The sequence below is a fragment of the Phyllopteryx taeniolatus genome, chromosome 18 (genome assembly GCF_024500385.1).
Source record: "Phyllopteryx taeniolatus isolate TA_2022b chromosome 18, UOR_Ptae_1.2, whole genome shotgun sequence".
Classification (NCBI taxonomy): domain Eukaryota; kingdom Metazoa; phylum Chordata; class Actinopteri; order Syngnathiformes; family Syngnathidae; genus Phyllopteryx; species Phyllopteryx taeniolatus.
The window spans coordinates 10,169,279-10,195,475 of record NC_084519.1 but is presented as its reverse complement, the minus strand read 5'-3'; the positions used below and the strand labels follow the sequence as shown (position 1 = coordinate 10,195,475).

Here is a 26,197-nt window from a genome sequence, read left to right as displayed (position 1 = left end):
ACAGTTCACACAGGCAACAATGTTTACCGGTAATCCTTGGTGGAAGTGTGCACGATGACTGCTATCCATCATCCGCTAGGTAACAAAAAATATTGAGCCTTTACTCACAGGCAATGAACGATGGTTCTTCCCTCCCCCTCCTCTCCCTCACGCTGCCACTGGTCCACCTGCAAGATGAGCTTGAGGAAGGACCTCTTGGAGGCCGGGACCTCCCTGTGACCCGCCCAGCCCAAGTACTGGAACTGACGAACCATCAGGTAGCCCTCTTGAGGCTAAAACATAAACAGATGGTGACAGTTAGCCACACACTCACGCACGCTTGATGTACGGGACTTAAAAGGAGTTTTTATGGAAATTTGACTATAATGTCCATAAATAACTGAGTCTCCGGATTCCGTGCCCACCGATCAAGTGTGAAATTAAACAACAAAGCAAACATTTTACCACCTGCCTATTTCCAAAAATGTGTCTGTGAGCGAGCCGTTTTTAATGTTGCTCTACTGTGATGTAACAGTGTGGCTAATTTATATAATAACCACCCCTTCCGAGTTTCTCCACCCATCACTTGGCAGCGAGGTTGGGCCAAGACATTTCCATGCAACAGCCAGAGTAGTCGGTAGGTAATTGTGTTCGGCGACGTGTCCGCTGCTCTTCCCCCCCCCCCCCCCCCCCCCCTACCTCCCACATACATTGACGATCGTACAGGTGGGTGCACTTGACGGCTCATTTATGAGGGACGGACTTTGATCCATAAAGTGCATATGTTGGGGCTGAGTGTATGGTATAAATTTGGTGTACAGAATTTGAGACAGCGAAATGCTAAATGGCAAACAGTTAGCAATCGCAATTAACATTAGCATTAGCATTTTAGGTAAAAAAAAAAAACGCTAACTTCCGTTCACACATTAACGGTGCCTTAAAAATCACTTACAGATGCTCCACTCTCATTTTTTGCCAAGTTTACTAGTCAACACTGCATCCGTCTGCAATAAATATTTGCGTGAAACATTGGTTCTGTCAGTGCAAACATGGTTCTGGGCGGAACTTTTTTTGGGGGTTTCCGGCGGAACTTTGAGGCAGAAATTTTGGGTCGAACTATTTTTTAAGTCGATTTAGCAGAGGTATTCAATTTTTCCCCCCCCAGCCCTAGTATGTTTCCTATATAAAATGGATGGATGTCTCCTTTATCATGAAGACTAACCCTTGTGAGGTTGCAAACTCTGAACAGCCTGCTGATGACATCACAGTCCATTGAGCAGGACATACATTCTACTTGGACGGGCCCATAACGCAACATGCCCTCTTCCGGCCAGTACTGGGGACAGCCCTGCACAGATGATTCGACATTTGATTAGATAAAACATACAGACCCATGACTCTGTGGTAGTGTGAAAGTCACAGTGTACCTGCGCTAGGTCAATCTCATTGAGCATCACCAGACTGGTGCATCCGTAGTCGTATACCAGACGCCAAAAGTCTTTGACGGTGTTGGGCAGAGGGTGCTGGGTGACGATGAAGGCAGCAGGCTGTCTGTAGCTCTGAAGGTAAACAAAAAAGATATGTCAGGTCAGAAATCTGTTCAACATTTGATAGGAGACATACAGCTCTTTTGTCTGTCTCACTCAGACAGGGCAATGTGGAGCAACCATAAAGGTTCTAGATGCTTGGTCACAAGATCATGCAGTGGGTGAGGAGCATGCAGCACAGATAAACACATCTACTAGGGTCCACTTCATATTCGGTCTCTGTAAACGTATCATATGAACCGACGGTACGCAGCCACACAAGTAGCACAGGTGTGAATGGCGTGTGGGGTTTAAGGGGGACATGAGGGACAAGGACACGCGTGTGGGACGGGAGGCGTGTGAGCTATGGGCGTTAATGGCAAGACATTGAATGTGGTGGCTGGTGGAAAGACAGCGAAGCCATGAAACAAATCCAGTATTGGAATATTTGAAGTGAAACCCCATTACCTGGAACTCCTCTGACAGCTTGGTTAGAGAGAGGCCAAAGGCAAGTTTAACTAAAACGCAATTTTACAAACTGCACTGAAGTTCATCAGATTGAATCACAATCCTACCACGTTTGCCCAGAAAGTTGGGTTTCTATTACCTCACCATGCAAATAGTACTGCACAACCATTGCAAGACCTCAGCTCACAAGTCACACTATCGAAAGTCTTCTTCATGAGAATTTAGTCGGATGGCAGAGGAAAAAGCGCTACATTTTATATGCATGTCTCTGTGCCTAAGCAAGCCTATATTAATGGTAAAACAACAACAACAGGCGGCACGGTTAGAGCGTCAGCCTCACAGTTCTGAGGACCGGGGTTCAATCCCCGGCCCCGCCTGTGTGGAGTTTGCATGTTCTCCCCGTGCCTGCGTGGGTTTTCTCCGAGTACTCCGGTTTCCTCCCACATCCCAAAAACATCCATGAATTGGAGACTCTAAATTGCCCGTAGGTGTGAATCTGAGTGCGAATGGTTGTTTGTTTCTATGTGCCCTGCGATTGGCTGGCAACCAGTTTAGGGTGTACCCCGCCTCCTGCCCGATGATAGCTGGGATAGACTCCAGCACGCCCGCGACCCTAGTGAGGAGAAGCGGCTCAGAAAATGGATGGACAACAACAACAACACTGTATTGTGCCATTAAAGGTGTTGTTGAAGAAGATTTGCGAGTAACAGCAATGTGGGTTATTTCCTTATTACAGTGGATCACTTTCCATCGACATCCTTCTAATTTCTCATGAAAACCGATTGCACTGTGTCATCTCCCGACAAACTGCAGGGTACCCATGACAACAGATGTTAAACTATAACTGACAATGAATAAATTTCCCATATGTTTTTACATTTGTAGTGCAAGTTTTTTTTATTTTATTGAAGTCATGAAATAACGGCAACACGTCCATGCCAATGTTAGTGATGTTTTTGCTCTGCAGAGAAGGTATTTATTTCCCTTTTAGTCAAAACCTGGATTTGTCTCTAGCTTTCTTGTGTGCTTAAACCACAAACACAGCATCACACCAACAGGGAGGGGAGACTGTATGTGTGCGCGTGAATGACTAAATAAAGACGTGCATCAATATTTTGCAAGTACTCTACTGGTCAAAGGTTTTAGAAAACCTCCACTCTCCAGGTAGGCATCTTTGTTGTACTGTTTTCTTGCTGGCCACAACACTATTAAATCAGCTTTATTTTCCACTGTTGACTCTTCTAAAATGTTTGACCAGTAGTGTCTTCATTTTCATCATTTTTAACAAATGTATAAAGTATAGGGATTTTTTTCCTATGTTTTCACACAGTGTTTAACAATTTATCAGGCAAAAAGTATGTATTTTACAGTGGCCAGTGAAACTTGTTGCTGTGCAGCTGTGTGAACTCACATCCATGAGAGCCGCGTTGATGTAGTTGCTACTTTCCCCGTCTATTGTGATGAGGAAGGGCAGGCATCTATCAGGAGGAAGACCGTCCATGAAGCGGTTCTTATCCTGGTTTCTAGGCAACAACGCAATGCTGCAGTCTTCAGGCTGAGGCTGAGGAGTCACTGAGTTTAAAGTCTGGAGGTCAAATCAAGAGATAATGCACCGGCGTGAGTTCATTGTGCTCCAGAAAGGCAAAAATATGTGCATGAGTAAGGTTCTGCTGCAAAGAGCAGGTGGGAGTGACAGAAGTTATAGCTTTGTTTTGCTCAGAAGAGAAAAACAAGAACAAGAAAAATTACCTGAAACTCATCCTTCAGGTGGGACGAGTTGGTCTGGGAGTCGATGCGGATGAGCTCATAGAAAGCCGCTTTGAACTCACAGACGGGAATGGCCGTTTCTCCGCAGAGACACGCCTCTAATATGGCATCGTGGATGAATATGTACTGCTCCTGGAGAACGTATAAGTGCGTTTTATCACTGCACACACGTACGCACACACGGAACACAATGACCGTTGTCACAGCAACAACAAAGGTGAGCAAACAAACGGTGAGTGAGAGGCGGCAGGTGGAGTCATGGAGATGATCAAATGAAGACTGAAGTTCACATTTTACAAGATTTAAGGAGGCTTCTCCGATTTGATTACTAAAAGTAAACTTGAATTGACGATTTTACTCGTCCAAATAAGTTCCAAATAAAATATAATATATATATATATATATATATATATACAGAATTACAAATTACATAAATTGGGTGTTAAAAATAGTTCTTAATCATAATCATAAAATAATTCTGTTTAGTTCTTAGTCGCTGTTTCATTCAGTCACCAAGAAAGCAACATTTAACAGGGAGTATGAATACAGCCTTCAGATGCTAATATAGGAATAATATATTTTATCACTATATTATAATGTTCATTTTCACAACTATCAATTGTATTTTAAGAAAGCAATGATCCTAGCGCAAACAATTTCTTTCAGCTACCACCAGATAATAGCAAACCAAGATTTTCCAAAGAGCCAAATCAAAAGTAATCCTAACCTATACTCATTGTGGGAGTTTTTATGCAACACATTTTCGGTAACATTTTTTTGCTATCCCCAAGGATGTATTGTTTTTGTCATATCTTCATTACGGTGCAGTGCCAATCTGTTTAGTTACACTTGTAATATTACTGTAATATGAATCTACTGTTTATGGAGTGTGTTGCACATGCTAGCGTTCATGACACTGGGGTGACAAGCAGTCAGTCAACATCACAAACAAACAATCAGACAGATGAAAGATGTTATGGATGTAGTCCCTTCAGCCCGTACCCTGTCTCGAGTCCAACAGTGTGTTGTTTACCGTGTCTGGCCCTAGCATGTTGATGCAGATGGATGATGGGTAATGCAGTCACCTCAGTCTGTACCATGTTGATCCTCCTGGACCGAAGTGCCTTGACGCAGTTGTAGATGTCCACCACGCCTTCCCTCTCGGCCATGTCCAGCATGATGTCGATGACGATGAAGCAGCCCGTGCGTCCTGCCCCGGCACTGCACACAGACAACAAAGAATGAGCTATTTCTATTCTTCTCTTTATGTACACATATAACTGACATACTGTATGGGTGTTACACGTGGAAGGTGTGTAGAGTTTGTTCATACCTGCAGTGGACCACAATAGGCCCTGCAGAGGGTGGATTAGAGATTTTAACCCTGCGGATGAAGGAAAGTAGTCCCGTGGCGTGATACGGAACTCCGTGATCGGGCCAGCCTGTGAAGTGGAACTGCTTGACTTCTCGCACCTCATTGAAACCACGCTGAAGAGAAAGAAAGCAGACTAATCAAGAATGTTACATTTTTTATACATTTGTAAATGTTTGAGGTGTTTGGGATCAATTCTTAAACACTTTATAGGGCCCTAAGGTCAGCATTTTGTAGTGAAGTAAGGTTATCCCAGATACTGTACACTGTGCACTCAAATATATCTTAGAATGCATCTTGAAAAGTAGTGAACAACTGATGGTCACTAGACAAGCAATATTTCTATGATTCATTGCATTGATATAGAAAAAATATTTTCCATTTGTGGGGTATTGTTTGATTTTCTGCACGAGACAAATTCATCAATTATGCTGTGAAAACAGCTTTAATGTAAGTAGAGCACCACATTACAACACGGCTAGACACCAAGTATTTTGTTTGTATTCATTTTGTAAATCAGACTCAGCTGTTCAATATTTATTAAGGCAGATCCCCCAGAATGAGTGAACGATTCCCACCACAGCCAGTGAGTAACTGTGTAACACGATATTTCATGCATTGTAAATACAAAAATAACTTCTTACCCTCTCCAATGTAAACGTGCGGACCACATATTCAGCAAGCGGCTCCACCTCGACAAAGGTCACCTTGAAGTCACCGTACACCTCGGCATCATCTGGCCAGTACTTGTAGCACTTCACCTGTAAAAAAACCAAAAGAAACAAGCAAACAAAATTATACCTGAACTCCACACATTGTTGTCCAGCTGACAGTCATAATCAATCTGAAAAGTACAAATTTGCTTTAATCAATTCCCTGGTCTTTCATCACCTGAAGAACTGGGATTAACTGTCTTTAAAGCTAAACATTCTTTCTATATTCAGGCCGTATCTTCTTATCTACAGACGAGCGGCCATTGCCAAATATCTTTAATAACTGGGAAGAGAAAGAACAACTTACCCTTCCGACCTCAACCAGATTGGTCACCATGACAATACAGGCCGACTGTTCCTGCCACACCATTCTCCAGAAGTCATACACGGTCTCGTGCACAGGACCTACAAACATAAGACACACCTTTACGACTCCATTAAGCTACAAATATTAATTACAATTACTTTGAACATTACTTATCGTTATTAATATTATTTGTTTGGCCACAGCTCACCCTGAGTAGCTATGTAGTGGCTTGGTCTCTGATAACCCTGAAAACACAAAACAAAGTGGCAATGCAACAAATGAAAAGGATTTAGAATCCCCTTTCATTGTAACAGGATTATTGTAAAAAAAGAACAGGTCAGGTTTATCCTATCTACAAAGGCACAGCATTATGCAGCATCTCCAAGACTGATATGAAGGTATTGTGAATTATGGTTAAAAGTACATGGTGACCCAGGGTGACATTCATTTGAAATATGACCGAATAGGCTTCATGTGGACAATCATTAGCAAAATTCCTTATTCATATTCAAACGGACGTAGATTTTATAACCATGTTCACAAAGCTTTACAATTGTTTAATATGCCCACTGCTGTCAGTCTTCCTCTCAATTTGTCTGTGCCACTTCCAGATCTGCTTTCCAGTTGGTGTATTTGTATTGAATTTCCTTGAAAACGCATGCTGCACACTATTGTTTGACTGTTTTTCAGCCTTGGGGAAAAAAAGTATAACATCAAACAAACAAAAAACGTGAGTAAAAATTGGCTATGTCATTCGACTATGAAATTATGTCAGTTCTAATTTACATACCTTGTACTGTAATTTGTGATGCTCGTTATATTTGTTATCTTATACACACTGTCTTCCACTAAATAGTTCCTGATATTTAAAAAGTAAGACCAAAGTGATTGCCTGTCATATTCAACAGATGACAACTGTGATGAAATGTTGTCACCTCTACAACTGTCAAGTGTGTGCACTTGGCAATGACAACAAGTAGTGACTGTCATGTCCAAAAGGCATGAGACACAGAAAGTGAGAAGACAAGCACAGTGATAGCGGTGCAAAGTGAGGGGACGGAACAAAAAATAAAGTAGCGCAAGGTTGAGGTGAAATCTCTCATGCGGTGAGATCCCCAAAAAGTGGAGAAAGAGCCTGGCCTTGAGCATTTAACGACTACTTGGTGCATGAATGGATGTAAACGCCTGTCGAGTTTGAAAAGCATGAATGGAAGAGTCCACAGTGATACTTACATCCCTGTACAGCCAAATCTACAGGCCAAGACACAGGCAGAAAAAACGAGTGGAAGAAAGGAGGAAGGAAAGAAAGAGCACAATAATGTCAGTGAGTGTCAACCAGAAACAGAAAAGTTGCATTGATGTGACATGTATGGACACAACATGCAGAAAACACACACACACACACAAATAAAACAAAACTAGAATTATGTTGAATAGAAAGGACAATCCTGAAGTAAAAGCTGATGATTTATCATTTGACAACATCAATTACCAAGAGTGTCTTTTGTGACACTTTTGAGCTCTTTTCTAGAATTCTGAGATTGTTGTCTTTATATAATTACAAAGATGATGTAGCCAGAAGTGTCAACTCTACTAGTTCTGACTCTAGTGTGCCGTGAGTGGCGGTTAGCAATCTAGTGACTGTAGATTACATACAAAAAAACAAAACAAATATCAAGAAAGATTTGTTGAAAAGGTGACTGCAGGTGGAGAAGTGAAGGTGGTTGAAGATGATGGCTAACAAAAAAAATGATCAAGCTGAAGTTTGATGAACAAATGGATAGATTCAATGCAATGAAGAGTTTCAGTTTCTGGTCTGATGGAGTGAATCATTTCATCAAAACAGTCTGCTTCAAATTGAACTGAATGAATAAAGTTACCTACTAGCGACTGTTATTTCACATCAACTCCGAACATACTAGCATATTACTAGGTGTCACTACATACAGCATGTTAAAAAACAATCTGATGTTAGCAATGTTTTTTTTGAAAAACTTTATAAACAGTATGAAGATGAATCAGACTTAACACCAAAAGACAACACTTACAAATGATGCATATTGTGAAAATGGAGTAATGGATGACTTGGAGATGCAATTAAAGGTATAGAGGCCTGACATACGAGCGAGGGAGTGTGGTTTCGTTGGTTTCGTTGGGAGCCAATAGTAGCATTCGACGCGTTTCCACTTACATCGATGTAGTTGGCGTTGATGTAGTCGGAGGAGGGGTCGTCTTCAATGGGCTGGAGAATAACCCTTGAATGATCATCTGAAGAAAGAGAAAGAAGTACAGAGTAGAAAGGAGACGGTATGGAAGAGAAAAAGACAAGAGTGAGATAGATGAAACAAAACAACCATCAATATATCTATATTGTTTCTCCTTCTGTCAGTCCATTTCTTCTTTTCCCCCCCTTTCATATTCCTGTAAAAGTAAAGGTTATGTAATGTGTACATTTTTTAAATTGTTGCTTTGTAATACTGATTTGCTTACATGCTATTATATTGCCATAACGGTTCTTGGTGCGGTTTTGCTCCTTCTTTGCCACGTCCCAGGTTGCTGACTGGCCTTCAAAAAAACTCTGCATCACCAACAACACACGCAAAATAGAAAACAACATTAAATGTGACATATTATATTTCTGCGAGTATTGCTTCTTTGTCGAGTTTTGTCACTCTGGGTATGGAACTCCATCATAAACCGACGACTCCTTGTATTTACACGGTGATAATAGCAAGACCACCACCTAGAGTTCCTGCTGACTTACTTCATACTCCTCCTTAAAGCCGTAGCTGTCGGACGTCTTCATCAAGTTGATGTGTTGCAGGAGGTCGGCCACTCTGATGGCGGGGTGGAGCTGTCCCGTCTGATAAGGAGATTCGGTGCCTTCGCAGTGATAGCGGGGGACATCGAGAAGCCTGCTGTTCTCTGCCGCTGATGCGCTGTGGTTCTCGTCTGCGCGGGAGAGGAAATGATTTGAGGTTAAAGCTGGCAAAAAGACTCAAATGGTCATGGTAATAACTTAAGATTTGTTTCCAAATATCCTATGAATAACTTGCTTATGTGTTATCATTGTTTGCATTCGGATGCCTACCTGTGATTGGAACTACATGGCCAAGCAGCAGAAAAAGAAGAGAGCAAAATGTCAAGACGGTGGGATGAGAGGGATTTGTCAAGGATGTGTGTTTAAAGGGGCACACGTAATGAATGATGTCATCCCAGACTGGTGGGAATGGTAAAAAGTTAATGTTGATAGATTATCCCCCCAAAAATTGCTTATGTTTTTTTTTTTTTTTATTAACCATTGTGTAGGTGCCCTGCAGTTAATTTGATTCTGATCCAAATTAAGATTGTTCAGCCCGTGATCTACTGAGTGGCATTGTACATAGTTACAATTAAAGCTTTCAAAGTCCGATTTGGATTTTTAATTAAAAATATATTTAATTATAGGCAACAAAAGCACACAATGTTTTTTTGTTTTTTTAATCACCACATTTTTGTGCTGTGGGGGATTTGCTGATTGACGCAGCGTATAATGTCAAAGCTCGGGGTCACACACAACCCACTGCTTCGTCTACTCGACTGCTTATTAACTGACACTGTTTATTGCATCCACCCGATGCTTTTCTTTGCTCCGAGGACGTATTGGCTCATTAATGGCTGCTAAGCTTTGTTATTACCCTCGTCAGGCCAATTAATGGTAAACCTGACATGACAGCGTCTTTTCATTCACTACTTCCCCGCTACTCCCTCCAATTCTGTGACGTGATGGGTCGGGACAGAGTGGAACAACATCCTTCAGTCCAAATTAAAGGCTACGGAACACTTGATCAACACAGTTTGGTGGCTCTTCGAGGTTTTGGAAGCCTTAAGGGCATGTTCCAACTGACGGTATTGCACTGTCAAGTCCAGACTAATCCAAGGCATGAAAACATCTCAGGGAACAAGAGTAGCAGGTCTTTGGCAAAAACTAAAGTCTTAATGAGTCCAGAGTAAATATCGCAGATTCGTGGTTCTCAAGCTAGCCAGTATAGACAACATTTTCCTTCTCTTCAAGCATCAGTGTCTTTTGCTTTGCGGGGCAGGGATTTAGATGCCTCTCAAAAGCAGTAAAAAGTGTGGAAATAATTAGGCCTCCAAGGGGGAGGTTTGTAATTACACTGACTATCCAAAATGCTCAGTGGAAAAGAGAAAAGCATGGCGGGGCTTAGGAATGACTGAAGTAACTGTAAACACAGTCTGCTTGGTTGTAGGGGGTTAGTTTTCACACAAGATATTGAAAGTTGTCTTATTTCGATATCGTACCCCACAAGGCTAAAAAAAAGGCTATTTTGCTGTGCTTTTTAGTTGCTGTACTGAAGCTTGCTGTTGTTCCTTGTACTTACATTAGATTTATTCTTCAAGCTAAACTATCAGCCCATGCACAGACAGACAGACGCCAGCGGTTCAACACACAGCAGACTCCATGATGTGATAAGAGGCTGGTGAGATCAAGCATTTTAAATGAAAACTGGTTTTAAGTACAAATCAGGGCTGAACGATGCACGAGGACATACAAGGCAAAGGGCTCATTGAAGATGATGATGACGGGGGATTGCTATGGGCTATTTGTTCGGGTGGGAGACGTGACATATTCAATCTATTGGGGGTCTCACCTAACACAGCAGTGGGGACCAGCGGATCGTTGGGCACTGTGGGGAGGAAGCACCGTGAGGAAATGTATGCAACTTCACACTCAACTCACTCAAATGATTTTAGGATTCAAGAGGAGGAAAAATGAGTAGATTTTGCACTAAATGTTCTCTAGGAGTGACTAAAAAGGGACAAGGTTACATTTGTCTCAGGCACTTTAGTTCTGAACAAAAAAGCCAAACCAAAAAAAAAAAAAAAAAGAAAAGAAATCAAGAAACTGCTCATAGCGTCATGTCTCTATAGAGTCCTTTTGTGTTGTAAAAACTGTTACTCTGACATAGGCTGGCTGGAACCTTAAAAACTGAAAAACCACACGACATAAAAATGCAAGATTAAGACCAGGTTTGAATGTTTTGTTACAATTAGGCTTTATATGACTTGATGCGAATGTTATGAATAAACCAACGTACATCTGTTGTTGTGGTTGTGTGAGTCCATGAAGGTCACCGCCATGGGGTCCTCCGCGTGCAGAGTGCTCTGGTCGGCGTAGCTGCGATCCATGGCGTTCACCATATGTGTCATTTCCTGGCGGGTGGTTCCGATGGCGTCTTTACGCTTCTTAGCGAGCTTCCTGTCAGGGGAAAAAAGACAATTGGAGTCAGGTAACATGCAAACTGATATTAAATTGTCATCAGCTGGCCTGCAGGCCACTACTATTTTCCAGCATAGGAGCTTTTCGCATGAAAGATACCATATTTCCTCATATAGTGGTAGGGGGTTTATTGTTATTTACGCAACAGAATAGAACAACAAGTGTCTATTTGGAGTTTGTCAGGGCATTTTATAGTCAAATTGTGTTTTTTTCCCATTTAAACTAGATTTAGACTAAATCTAGACTTTTTGCAGGAATATCAAATAATCTTTAATCTTATCCAGGTCTCCTATACTATTGTTTAAGCAATTTTATCTGAATCTGAGTGGAGTTTAAAACAAATAAAAAATGGATGCCCACAACACTTCAGAGCTAATTCTACTACTAAATCTACGAATACTACACACTCACTTTAGGTACAGTATCTACTGGTGTTTTGGTTAACAATATAAATCAAATGGGCTGAGGAGGTAACGTTCTAATGGCCGTTTGTGAGGGACAGTGTCTACGAATTGAGGTAATTACAGCTACCAACCCACTGAGTCGATGTAAGACAGGTATTAACAGTATTTGCTTACAGCGGATGACCCATCTGATTGTTAATTGGGGCACGGCATCTCTGAGGAGGATGGCCACTATTTGAGGAAATATAATGTACGCGGTATCTAGCCTAGCTGTGGGCTGCAGGCGGCTGATTCAAGATGCAAAGCAAAAGGAGAAGAGGAGAGGAAGAAAAAAGAAGAAGAGGAAAAGAAACAGGCAAGGATGGTAGATGAGAAATAGCGGATGGCAGCATGTACCAGGCTCAACTGGAGGAGCAAAGGGAAGATGGGCTTGAAGAAATAACCCTTGACCTCAGGTTAGCCAAAGAAAAAGCCCTTCTCAGTAAGTGTGTTTCCAGAAGAAGTTTTAATGGCGTATCATAGGCTGTGAGAAAGTGAAACAATTCTTCATTTGACAGCTGCCGTTTGAAAACTCCCAGTAGAATGAGGCGGCAAGGGACATTTACTAAACACTCTATTGCTCATAGGGTTAGGTCATAAATAGTGGAGCATTATGAAAGGAACAATTCAGGAGAGATGCATCTTAGTCGGACACCTTACTATTTTTCTCTATAGGTTGTTGTCGTATAACACAGTGAAATAAAAAAAGGATTAACTGGAGGAGAAAGAGAACAAAGAAAGGTTGTAATAATCAAAGTGTTGCCCAGAGAAGAAAAATAACAGTTTGATATCTTAACAGTGAGATTGCATTCCCAGGAGGTCCAATCCATAAAATCCAAGGAAAAATAAGACTTTTTTATAGGACTTTGAGCATGACAAAGCATGCAGGAAAGTTCTGCACCCAGAGCCATAGATATGTATCAGTTCAAACAACCTAAATCCCACTTACTTGATTATGTTTGTATTTGTTATTGATCCAGTGACAATAGAAATTAGAACCATGTCTTCAAATATTTATTGAGAATTCAATAACAATCCCCTTTGACAGGTTCTAGAACAAAAATGAAGGTTAGTTGCCAGACTGATACTGTTATACGGCTCTGACTTCTTCCCAGTAGACAGGCGGGAAGCATGCTGTGGTTTTCCTTTTCTTTTTACCTCTTTTGCCCTCAAAATGCACCAACGCCACCGCTACGACCACACACATACGACACACCCATAGAGCCACACCCACTGCACTGACCGAGTAATACAAATTGCCAAGGAGAAAACAGCAAACTACATACATAGAGATATTTTAAAACATCATATTCAAATCAGGTAAAGACAGAAGGTGACTGTGACCACAATGATATATTTTTAAAAAACTATTCATTTATATATTTCTAAGAATAGTGAACCTCCAAACTCTTAAAAGGGGTGAACAAATACCATCGCCTTGCATGACCTAAGCAGATCTTATGAGACTTCAGCTCAGTGAGCAGCGAAAGAATTAACTCTACAAGAGTGTTAGCTTCGCTTTCGCTTTTACTTTGATAAATTATACTTGTCAGAGTAGTTTTAATGCAACACATTTTTGACTTTTACTTGAGTTTATTGGTTGTTGTTGTTGGGAAGAATCGCTATTTTCATTTCGTTACATTGAGCTACATTCTTCTCCATAGTTGTATTTGTATTGTAATATTCTGTATTTCTATCAATTATTCCTTTCATGATATACAGTATTTGTTCTGGCTCGTCAGAGAGACTTGTGCCTCGAGCGCGTTCATGGGACTCTTTCACCAATCAAACATAACCACTGGCGATGTTTGACTCAATTTCACCAATCAAACGGAGCCAGACAGTCCCGACTCCACGGCCCCACGCGGAAGCAAAGCTTTCAAGTGATGTATTTACGTGAAACATAGCAGAAACATGGGAGGAAACAACTCGACTAACAGTCATAAGATGCAAAACACCCATAGCCTTAAATTCAATCATTGCTTATCCTTACAGACTATGGAAAAGAACAGTTATGTGATGTCTTGTTGTCTTGTTAAACGCGTTTACCTAAAGATGTCCACATTACAGCCAAAACCTCCACCTTGAACTTGGTTTTCTATCTAATCTCTGCTTTTTGTGATATATTTGTTCAGTGGTGTGCCACGAGAGTTGACCTATATAAATGTATATAAACACTGCTTCATTGATCCTCAGAAGTGATTCTGCCTGCAGATTATTATTATTTCCAGCAGCTGCTATGAAATGCCACTTGGGAGCAGCGCTACAAACACATTAATTTAATTTTAATTTAATATACAATCACTAACACCTCTTTATAATTGTATGACAGTTTGAGCATGGACCAAACTGATTTAATTTACATGGTTACATTATATTACAACAACCTGACTTTTTGGAGGTTCCACTGTATTTTATTTTACTTGCAATGTTAAAGATACCCTTCCAAACCAACATCATGGTCATGTTGTTGTTAAGTTCATGTGGTAGACTTTTAGTCACATCATGTGAGAGCAGGCTTGAAGCAGAGAGAGAGAGAGAGAAAAAAAGTAGTGCCAATAAGACAAACCACCACAGGAGTAAAACAAAAGGCCTCCCAACAAAAACGGCACAGTGGTTCAGATCCACTCTAGTGTCCATGATACCTGTGACTTGATGGGCGGATGGATGGTCACATGACTACATGCACACAAAGAGCTACAAGTCACAAGTGCAGCATTCTTTTTTCAAATAACACGCTCAGGCCCGTGTGGTCCCACTTTAGACTGCTTTGGAAATAGCTTGGGCCCTTTAGCAAGACGTCTGCTTCAGAGCGACTTTGGAGCATGTAGAGGACACCGGGGCTGAGGGCAATTCACATTCAGTTCAGTCCTTTTTGATTACATCTCTCATGGTTTTGTACACCTGTTGCTATTTTCCCATTCATTCATTGCTGCCAAATATTTGAATGCAGAAAGAGCTGACATGACTGAGGCGGCAGTGAATTGTCCCCGACCCTGGCGGGGCGTCAATGAGGATGGCTTTGGCTGGTTGGTCAGAGCTGAAAATGTGTGTTTTGTCTTGAAAAAAGTATACTGCATCTTTAAAAAATAACAACATCTAGCCACTAATTAGCCCATTAAGAGATCAGCAGCTGGACACAGCTGACTGTTGGCTCGCTTGTTGTTTACTTACAGGTAATAAGAGTATGAATAGTAGGTCCTCCTGGGGTTGTGAGCCAATCAGAAAGCAAAGAGACATAAGGGTCATGAATATGCAAATGAGGACAATACTGTCCTGTCCCAACCAGCAACAACAGAAACAGAAGAAAGCATCTTTGCGTCATGCAAAAAGGATTCTTTTCAACACTAAGGGGCATATCTTTTCCAAAAATTTCTGGCTCAAAGCTGAAAACAAATTACAAAAAAAATAAATAAAAGTAACTATTACTAACAACAATGAACTCAATATATGATGGTAAACTTCCTTGCTCTGATTTTTCACTTTAACCATCCTTGCAATCTTGTTAGCTGCCATTATCCATCATCCAGATTAGAGACTGATTTGATGTTTCATAAGTATGATGTCATAGCTTTGCCATCTCGTCCCACCATTTTAAAGATGCAGTATTGCTTAAAGTTGTAAAGAGGTTCAGTGACAATGGATATTGATCTCCCCAAAGACTCGACTAGAAAACAATTGTCATGACTTGATCAATGTTCTCATAAATGAAAAAATAATATAATCAAACTGTCCTACTGTGCGCATCAACATTAAGCATTTTATTTCAAGACCCTTTTGTACTGTAGTTCATTTCTTTGAAGCCTTATTATATAGCTTAGCTACAGTTCAGTTGCACCACACCAGACAATGAGCCAGGCCAAGTCTCTCCAGAAGACTGAGATGATATAGTAAAGAACCCATCTCTCAAAGGAATGAAGGTTTTGGACCTTTTAACCCCCTCTAGCTGCAAACCGCTTAATCCTCAAAGAGGACCTGATGTTTGGAATTTCGTGACAGTTATCGGGCCACTGTGGCCAACGTGGATGTCTGGTGTCAAACGGGTGAGTGGACCGTGAAACAGGTGCCACTTGGTTCAACTAAGGATTAAACTTTTAGTGTAAACTCAGCACAATTTGTTTAGGCAAGGTGGAACCCTTCTATCAATTCATTTTCTATAACGCGGGTCATCAATATGGGTGCAGGTGAGCTGGAACCTATCCCAGCTGACTTGGGAAGAGAGGCGGGATCCAACACTGGACAGGTCGCCCGTCGGTTGTAGAGCAAGGTGGCACATATTCATTGGTTCATCAAAGAAAGTGGATTTCAAATATGAAGTTAATTATTTTACAGATGCACATTTGCATGCATAAACTTAAAACCAATTACTCCTTACTTGCACAAAGCTCAAATAAAGTTACTGTTCAAAAATAATGTTTTTAGTGTAAAGCATGTGTGTTGTGTGAGTGTGTAGACTGTGGTAGACATGACTATGTTGACCAGTAATACTGTTAACGGGGAAAAAGTTCATAAATAATGTAGATTACATCTATTGATGGAAGCCAATTCAAGTTTATTTAATTCAGGGTGACTTTCACCACTTCTGGTGATGCAAAATTCCTGTCTGTTCACTTTTGAAAAAGGACTGCTGTGCACTGGTTAATCGACTTTTCTAAGTTGTAAATACGTTCAGTCGCCACATGATGGCGCTCTGCACCAAACTACCACATCATCCTGATGCACACATTTACACTAACAACAAATTTAATTTAGATATATTGCGTTAGTAGGTTACAAAAAAAACCCACTACTCTTAATGATTGTGATTCAAACCGGAGAGAACAGTCACGTCCTGAAAAAAACATTTCCAGCACGTAATACATCCTTTGTCCATTTTCCATAGTGTGTGATTTGACTTATTAGCTTTTGTGTTTGTAGACTATTTTAATGACATTTGTTAATTCTAGGCAATTGGGGGCTCCCGCCTTTTAACCCTAACCCTGTAGGGCAGGTGGTTGACTTGAGTATGTAAATTAATATGCATCATACATTTCTTCAAGAGAGTAGTTGTGGTCTCTTCTGTCTACTCCACTTTCTCACAATATCAAAACCTTCATTTGTTATTACCTACATATTCATAATGGAATGTTCTGACCTTACCATGTTGCGGTTATGTACATTTCTTTTGCTAAGTAGTTGTTTCTTGAACCAAGGCAAGACTTCTAAAAACATATGAAATATATTCTTAAAATCTATATCTCATAAAAAGTGGTTCTACAGGGAGATCAACGTTCATGGTGGATGGATGGAAGATGGTGCTACGACAGCAAATATTGAGACCAACACAACAAGAGAATGAATTCATGTTCACATTTTTGTCCATGCGCGTTCTTTCACCTCATGGGTGCGCGGTGAGGTATTGGGAACGCTTCGATGGGTGTCACTCACCTTTTCTTGACCAATAAGATGGCTACAAGCACCAGCAGTATGAAGACGAGGACACCAGCGCTGATACCGGCAATCTTCACCACACGGTCTGTCTGCTTAGCGGGGTCAGGGATGACTTCGGGCTCCTCAGTGGCACCTTCAGCATAACGACAAGTCATCAGTGTTGTGGTTCTCATTTGTTATCCAAACTTCTCACCACGGAATTCAATCAATGTCCATATATTTCTGATTATGGAAAATAATTAATTTGTATAATTTCTGTAAAACACTTATGTATTTATGAGTAACAAAGGTAAGAAAATGATTTTTTTATCATCTTCATTTTTTAAATGGAAATTTGCATTTTTTAAATGGTGATTTTATTTATTAAGGGGAAAAAACCTATTCAAAGCTACCTGGCCCTGTATGCAAAAAGTAATTGCCCACCTTGATAAATCATGAATTACCAACTGTGGCTAATACATTTTTTGGGGGAAAGCTGACTTCCTTTTCAGTGACCACACCCAAGCTTGATTAACTCCAGGCCTGTTCAATTTTTAAAAATCACTTAAGTATAACCTGTCTGACAAAATGAAGTAGGTCGGCGCAAAGATCTAAAAAAAAAAAAGCAACAACAAAATGCCACAAGCCAAAGAAATTCAAGAACAGATGAGAAATAAAGTAATTGAGATCTGTCTGGGAAGAGTTACAAAGCCATTTTTAATGTTTTAGGATTCCAGCGAGCGTCATTATCCACAAACGGAGAAAACATGGATCAGTGAAGAACCTTCCCAAGAGTGCCAGGCCTACAAAAATTACCCCAACAATACAGTGACGACTCATCCAGGAGGTCACAAAGGAACCAAGGACAACATCTATAGACCTGCAGCCCTCCCTTGTCTCAGTTAGGGTCAGTGTTCATGACTCAAGAATAAGGAAGAGACTGGACATCAATGCCAAAGTTCCAAGGTAAAAACCACTGCTGAAGAACAAAGGTTCTTCATTTGCAAACAAAATATCTGAATGATTCCTAAGACTTTGGGGAGAATATTCTATGGAGGGACGAGACAGATGCTGAACCTTTTGGACGGTGTGTGTCGTTACATCTGGCATGAATGTAACACAGCACTTCAGAAAAAGAACATTGTACCAACAGTTAAACATGGGGGTGGTGTGATGGTCTGGGGGCTGCTTTCTTCTTCAGGACCTGGACGACGTGCTGTGATTGATGGGACTATGAATTCTACTCTTACCAGAAACCCTGAAGGAGAATGCTCGACCATCTGTTTTTTACCTCAAGCTAAAGCGCACTTGGGTTCTGCAGTAGGACAACGTTCCGAAACACACCAGCAGATCAACTTTTGAATGGCTTAAAAAAACAACATGCTTTAGGGTGGCCTAGTCAAAGTCTGGACTTAAATCCAATTGAAATGCTGTGGCTTGACCTTAAAAGGGACATTCGTGCTCGAAAAACCTCCAGTGTTGCTGAAAGAAATTCTGCAAGGAAAAGTAGGCCAAAATATCTCCACAGTGATGTGAAAGACTCGTTGTTAGTTATAGAAAACGCTTGACTTCAGCTGTTGCTACTGAGGTTGGCCCAACCAATTACATTTAGCGGGGCAATTACTTTTTTACACACGGCCACGTAGCTTAGAATGTTTTTTTTCCCCTTAATAAATAAAATGGCGGACGAGCACACCTGCCTCACAGTTCTGGGGACCGGGGTTCAAATCCCACATCCCAAAAACATCCGTGGTAGATTGATTGAAGACTCTAAATTACCCGGAGGTGTGAATGTGAGTGCGAATGGTTGTTTGTTTCTATGTGCCCTGCGATTGGCTGTCGACCGATTCGGGTTGTACCCCGCCTCCCGCCCGAAGATAGCTGGGAAAGGCTCCAGCAGCCCATGACCCTGGTGAGGATAAGCGGTAATGAACATGGATGGATGAAATAAAATGGCACTGCATTGTGTCTGTATGTTATGTTTACTTGGGTGGCTTGTCTGATATTTACATTTGTTTGATGATCTTAATCATTTAAGTGGGGAAAACTATCCCAAAAATAAGAATTTGAGAATGGGGAACGTTTTCATGAGAAATACAGAAAGCTGGTTTGATTTGTATCTGTCCATGCTCCTGAGCTGCTGTATATGGCTTGCCCTCATACAGTTACTGATTATTTTAATGAATTTGGAATAAGGCAAATACTGTAAATGATGTTCACAAGTGCAGCACATGACATAGTTGTTATCCTGTTGATTACAAAAACACAAGGCTGTTGTGATGCTCCTAATCTCTATTTAGTGATCTCAAATAGTTTGTATTGCACTGTAAGAACATTAGTGTATTATGATAATCCAAATAATCCAAAATAAAGACAAATGCAAAACTGGATTTCATGCCGCGTATTCATCAAACCCTAATCCACTTCCGATGCTCAATATCAATAAGATAAACATAATCTGTTGTTCTTTTTATCTGCCTCCATGTTTGTAAGCATATTATTTGGTTGTAAAATGTTTCTGATGTTGAGATCTTTGGAAATGCCCCAATGTGACATTATGTAATGTTATTATACGACTACAGTAAACGCTGTACAGCTGAACCACAGCACACTTACGAAAAAGCGCATCACACATGTATGATATATATATATATATTTTTTGTTCCTTAATCAAATGGGAACTATAATAACTTGTGTTGATTTATCAAACAATAATTGGGGATTTATAGAGGATAAAGAAACATATGGCATGTTTAAGGTGTGCTATATACAAGAAAATAAACATGTTTATGCATGTAGCCCTGTTTAATATTAGTCTACAGCTCACAACTTCCAGTTAAATACAGCATAACTACATGAAATAACTATGGACATACATGGATAACTTCATGAATAAAAGATCCCTCTATTAAATTAAGGTCCATGACCTTTCTTGCTGGAAAAAAGTGATGAATAAAGTCTGAATGTATATATTATGAAAAATGAGGCACTAGAACAACAGAGTAGAGATGATATCAAATTAAAAAAAATTATATTATTTAAAAATAGAAATTGAAATACATATTACTCATATCAGTATTACTTTGCCAGCATATATGTGTCATTCTTGGTATGATTATGATTTACAAAGATGTCATTTTGCCCAGTTTATTTGCTCTAAAACTATTCATCGTATACTTGCTTTTTTTGTTGGCTTTTTTTCTTAAATAAAATGCTAAAAATAACGTACACGTTTTGGGATTAAAAGGACAAAATAGTATCCTCAAAATAGATGACTGATGGTAACCCTGTTCCAGCAAGTTTTGTTGCACTCATAGAGACGAGAGTAAAGACAAGGAAAAACAAAACAAAACAAAACAGTATTTAGAAGGTTCCAAGTGACCTCATAATGCCCACAGTAGCTTTTAATTCCTGTAAAAAATTATCCAGGTCACTACACTAACAGTCACACGTATATACACATGGAGCAAAAAGTCCCCGAGGCAGCGATGACAATACACAATAGCCAAGATGACCTCATAGGACCACTAACACTTAATCCTCCCTCCCGGATGCACGCCTCAGTGCGCGCACACTTGCAGACGAGAGAAAGGAAGGGACAGTCGTCTGACCTCTGCGACCATTAGTGTGCCTTCCTCCCTTATCACTGCATGAAAATTTCAGTTCTGTCACTTCAATCATATTTCCAAATCGTCAGGCTGCACGACTAAAGGGACAATGACCTACAGTATGTAATGACACAACGACCAGTAAACACTTTTGGGAGGGAAAATGAGACACCGCACAAAATATAACTGAGCCCCCACATGGAGTTTCACGTCCATGTGTCCTCAAACAGAACCTACGAGCCTGCAAGAGCATTTGATCCAGACCGCCACGCAATTTTAAAAACAAATAAAAAACTCGGTGCAACTGTTGTACGTGCCCCCAAAACATTGAACTCGCAAATGCTCATAATATATCGTACAATAACCCACATTTGCTCAATTATATTTCTTCATATGTTTAGTATGGCCCTTTGGGACTGATATGACCCACTTTAATAAAAAAGTATGGCACCTGAAGTAAATATAAAGGGAAGTAAAGCACATAATGACCTCTTTCACACACACATACACACACAACTGAAACGGTCTCACACACGCTACTAAAATGCTCTGATACACACTACTGGATCATTCTCACACACCCATTTGTAAGGGTGCTCACTTTTTTCCCCTATACACTCTGGGCTCTGCCCCAGCAAGTAGAACTCACTCTAGACGCAACGTGCAGGTTCCACCCCACAGCTGTCTTGGTAACGAAAGTCAGACTCGCCATTGGTCAAGCAGTATAAGGGAGGGGTATACAATCGCTGACAGTATTTTTTGGACTATAAGTCGCAGTTGTTTTTCATAGTTTGGCCGGGGGTGCGACTTATACACCGGAGCGATTTATATGTGAAATTATTAACACATTAACATTATATAATTTCACATGTTATTTTCACACTGACAACGGCAAGAGGGCGCTGTGTATCTGTTACTTCTGTACCTCTGAAAATTGATAATTTCAACATTAGCGGTAACTTATAAAAACAATTGACTGAACAGAAATGGGATCGAAAAGAATGAATTTCCCCCAAAAAATGCGACTTATACTCCAGTGCGACATGTATGTTTTTTTTCCTTCTTTATTATGCATTTGTTGGCTGGTGCGACTTATAGTCCGGAAAATATGGTACTTAAAAAAGGGCCGGATCTAATTTCCATGTGCTATAATTCTTGATCGTTGGAATATTTTGATGAAAAGCAAAAAAAAAAAAAAAAAAAAAAAGGAGCATAATATATCATAATAGGTTATGATACAAATTCAAGACAGGTAGTTTATTGATGTAAGGTCTAATGCATCGTGCTTTTAACCTACTTTGTTAACACTTTTACAATTCCTATACTGTATATTTAAAATCAGTTGGGAAAACTGAATCTAATAGATGGATGTGGACAATAGATGAATAATAATGATTGCACCAGGAACCTGTGACTGCTGTCTATCCGGCTATATGCTCCATAACCCAGCCGTTATGGAACACACAACTAAGTCCCCTTTAATGATTCATTCTGCGGTCATTAAGTCTGATTGTACTCGAAATAATGTCCCTTTTTACAGTCTAGTTTAACAATCCTTCAAGGTCTAGCAGGGCAAAGCGAGATCTGCTAGTTCATTGAAGGCTGACATGACAATTGCTTGTGTGAACCGACTCTGACCTTTTCGCTTAGCTATTTAACTGGAATAACGTCTACATCTACGTAATTAAAATATGGACTATCTTTAGCCATAATACCAACCACAGAACTTTTCACATAACACCACCGTCCATTTGCCATATCGCTATCTTTTGTTAACATGGATGCAGACGCCACCCCCCTCCCCAATCCCCCACATCCCCATTTATCGGTTAGTTATAACCTGATCCATCAGTTGCCATTTATAAAATCTTTCCTCAAAACAACTACCAGTATATGCTTATGTGCGTATTTTCCAGGTAAAAGAAGCTGCATTTAAAACCACTGCATTAGGCTGTCAAACATATGGCACCAGATAAAGAGCATCACATTTAGACGCCATGCACACTGATCCACTGCACATGCACACACACACACACATACAAATACATTTCTCTCTCTAGCATTATATCGCTAATACTCATGATGCGGATGTCCACTCTTATGGAACACTCCGGCAGCTAAGAGGATGATAAGTTGTTAATACAGTTCACAACAATCCGTTATTAAAAAGAAAAATGCTTAAGAGAGAGAAAAAAAATCTAAATACACTGATTTCATTTTGACACAAACCAACTACAAAAACAGAAGCACAGTAATAGAATCATGACAGTGTCTAAATTGAAATGAATGAATTAAATGTTCTTACCTTTAGTAGCAAGCCTCAAACACTGGGTTTTAGTTTCCTGGAGGGGAAAAAAAAGACAAAAATGACAACACGTGAGCAAACTAGTCATTTGTGTAATAGTTGCCATACACATTTTGAAAAGTGGTCATAGAATGTGACGAAATGTTTGATCAGCAAAGTGAATATTATACTCATATACTTGATTATAAAAGCTGCATTGTAGGCCAATTCTCACAGAAACATTATCAAAAAAGACCAAAATATTCTTTTGTAAAGCAGGCCAATTCTAACATTGTGAAAAATAAAAAAATTATTACTCCATAAAGCATTTACCGTAAGTCCTAAAGAAGCATTAGCAGTGAGGACTGTAGAAATAATGCTAGGGCTTTTTTTTTTTTTTAGCTAAAATAGTTTTCATTCCATATTTACCCGCTCAGTGCTGCTAACAGCTTGAAGGTATATGTTGTAGTTCTTCCTGGGAGCCAATGGAGGGTTCCAGAAACCCTGGGGATTAAAAGGCAATTGTTAGACAATAGCTTCACTTCAGCATTCCCAAACGTGGGGACCCCAACAAAATATGCAGTTAAGCTGAAAGTGACATGCCTGGTATGTCTTGTTGTCTCCCACCGTGAATGGGAGGGGCTCAGGGAGGTTGCTGGGGGACAGCTGAGCAGCATAATAATACGGGGATCCACCAGTAGATGCACTGAGGTAAGAAACTGGAACCTGGGAGAAAAACATCATCGATATAAACTGTATAATACATTCTGTTTACGTTGAGTCAAAGCAGAACTTACAAATGTAATTTACAAGTATATACATCATATTGGCCATTTAATGAAAACACTTTATAGCTTAGAAAATCAACTATATGTAAAGGATGTTTATAATTACCTCAAAACAGTCGGAGGAGGCTTGGCGACGCGTTCTCCGGGGATTCACTTCCTCCACTACAATCTGGTACGCACTGTAAGAAAAAACATCACATTTAATATTTAGGTAGTTGTATGTATACAGAATTTAATAAGTGACAGTCATTACAAAGTTCAGGTGGAAAAAAATACCCTGTAGCTTCACTAGATTTTTGCATTTGCTATTACTGACGACGTGAGAGAAATACCTTTGTGGTTGCCAGGCAAATTTAAATATTTATTTTACTGTATATGTAATATTACATTATTATTATTATTACCTTATTGGTGCACCTTTAGCCTGGGCAGGTTTTAGCAGAACAGTGATGGTTGTTGCAGTTTCATTCAGAAAGGCCTCTGATCCATCATATTCATCTATTGTTGGGGCTAAAGACAGACAACACGTTTAATAGTAATTGCCTATTTTATAAATCTGTATATAGGTGATAAATGATCAATAAACATATTTCATACCTGAAATATTAGTAGTCACATTCAGAGTGGTCGCAGGACCAAATCCTTTCGAGGTGGACGCTCGTATGGAGAACTGGTAAGTGACCCCTGGGTGCAGCTGAGAGAAGAGGTGATGGGTGGCGTTGGAGGGCAGAGACACCGTGAGTCCCGGCCGCTGTAGAGGCACCGACGGATCGAAAGAACGCAGGCCGCTGTAGCTGATCTGGGGCGGGGCAGAGACGGAAACATGCAGTTCCATTGAGCTCCAGATACGCGTCTATATGAAAGGTAAAGTTCTTTCTATTGATAGTTACTTCATATTGTATGATGATTCCGTTGGGCTCTAACGGTTCCTTCCAGTAAAGTAGAATTCTGTCCTCAAATGGTGTGGCTCTTGCAGACTGAGTGGGAACCTGACCTGGAACTGTTAAAGAAGAGGCACGAAGTTGTTCAAATTAAAAATAATTAAAAGGTATAGGCCATGTGGAGAAGATTTAACTACAGTTTTTATTGTCAGCAAAATGGTATATTAGAAATCAATGTATGTCCTTTAAGACACCAATGCACACTAATACCGATGTGATTATTAGATTTCAAGGGAATTGTATTTTCCCATTTTCAGGGCCCAAAGGCACATTCAAAAAAGGTACAATGTTTTTTTCCTCCTGTACCACTTCACAAAGTCTCAAACGGGTGCCTAGTACCATTGCAGCTTTACAGATACTTTAATAAACGTCAAAAACCAAAATGTATCTCACCATCTTCATCAGTTTGGATGATTGTTTCATCACTCTCTTTTCGACCCTCTGGATTGGTCAAAATCATCTTCAGACTGACGTTGGTGTAAGGTGGCAGATTTCCTACGATGTGGCGTGGTGCTGAAAAGATGAAGAGTAATTGATCAAGGTCTGAATGGTGTTGTAGGTCCATCAGTAGGATATACAGATCACTGATGGTGTAGTAGTACATTCGCCTAACTTTGGTGCAGGCAGTGTGGGTTCAGTTCCCAGTCAATGACAGTGTGTATGTGAATGAGAATGGTGGTCTCTCTCTATATGTGTGCTCTGCGACTGACTTCCCCCGGAGTTAGCTGGGTGAGGCCCCGGCTCCCTGCGTCACTGAACAGGATAAGGGGTGTAGAAAATGGATGGATGGATATGTGTCAATAATAGCTATACAACTAAAAACCTTTCCCAATACTGATCATGAAAATCAGTCATGCATGACTTGAATTCCCACAGGACAATTTCAGACATGATCTGATAAGCATAATATCCTGTTGTGAGACAGCCACCTACACATCGTGTGATGCTGTAGGTACCTTTGGGGTCCATGTCCAGGCAGTCAGCCTTGCTGCGATTGTTAGCCGTCATGTAGTGGTAACAGATGGTGACGTTAAAGGTATGACAGCGGGTGATGTTGTAACCCAATGATTCCCAGTCCACAGCAATCAGGCGGGACCTGGTCTCAGCGATCTTCAGTCTCTTCGGAGTACGCATGGGTTCTAAAGAGACAAACACACACAAAGGAAGAAAGAAGGTGAAGACAAAGAAAGAAGAAAGGAATTAAGAAAAGGGTGATAATCTTAGACCTTCAAATGGAACTATGACATAGGACCGAGTCTTGCTGCACAGTACAATATGAGCAATACAGTTATTGTCATAAGCTGAACTGTT

At 40.3% G+C, this 26,197-nt stretch overlaps 1 protein-coding gene across 20 annotated transcripts in view; it reads right to left on the bottom strand.

The window, feature by feature from the left end:
- ptprk (protein tyrosine phosphatase receptor type K) overlaps positions 1-26,197 on the bottom strand; it is a 98,405-nt gene that overhangs the window by 3,236 nt on the left and 68,972 nt on the right. For 2 of the 20 annotated variants that reach the window (XM_061754993.1, XM_061754997.1), the window contains 28 exons: positions 25,843-26,025; positions 25,280-25,399; positions 24,836-24,945; positions 24,543-24,744; positions 24,350-24,455; positions 24,052-24,124; positions 23,761-23,883; positions 23,587-23,661; positions 23,179-23,215; positions 17,284-17,419; positions 15,031-15,060; positions 11,232-11,392; positions 10,785-10,820; positions 9,224-9,235; positions 8,897-9,084; positions 8,623-8,722; positions 8,255-8,400; positions 7,366-7,383; positions 6,341-6,377; positions 6,133-6,230; positions 5,757-5,873; positions 5,074-5,228; positions 4,826-4,961; positions 3,723-3,872; positions 3,385-3,558; positions 1,407-1,538; positions 1,202-1,327; positions 109-272 (listed from right to left, as the gene is read on the bottom strand). In XM_061754993.1, coding sequence (XP_061610977.1) covers positions 109-272; positions 1,202-1,327; positions 1,407-1,538; positions 3,385-3,558; positions 3,723-3,872; positions 4,826-4,961; positions 5,074-5,228; positions 5,757-5,873; positions 6,133-6,230; positions 6,341-6,377; positions 7,366-7,383; positions 8,255-8,400; positions 8,623-8,722; positions 8,897-9,084; positions 9,224-9,235; positions 10,785-10,820; positions 11,232-11,392; positions 15,031-15,060; positions 17,284-17,419; positions 23,179-23,215; positions 23,587-23,661; positions 23,761-23,883; positions 24,052-24,124; positions 24,350-24,455; positions 24,543-24,744; positions 24,836-24,945; positions 25,280-25,399; positions 25,843-26,025 — 3,145 coding nt within the window. Of the gene's footprint in view, positions 1-108; positions 273-1,201; positions 1,328-1,406; positions 1,539-3,384; positions 3,559-3,722; positions 3,873-4,825; positions 4,962-5,073; positions 5,229-5,756; positions 5,874-6,132; positions 6,231-6,340; positions 6,378-7,365; positions 7,384-8,254; positions 8,554-8,622; positions 8,723-8,896; positions 9,085-9,223; positions 9,236-10,784; positions 10,821-11,231; positions 11,393-15,030; positions 15,061-17,283; positions 17,420-23,178; positions 23,216-23,586; positions 23,662-23,760; positions 23,884-24,051; positions 24,125-24,349; positions 24,456-24,542; positions 24,745-24,835; positions 24,946-25,279; positions 25,400-25,842; positions 26,026-26,197 lie in introns of those variants that run through there. The other 18 variants (XM_061754996.1, XM_061755000.1, XM_061754994.1 and 15 more) reach the window with 18 other exon arrangements.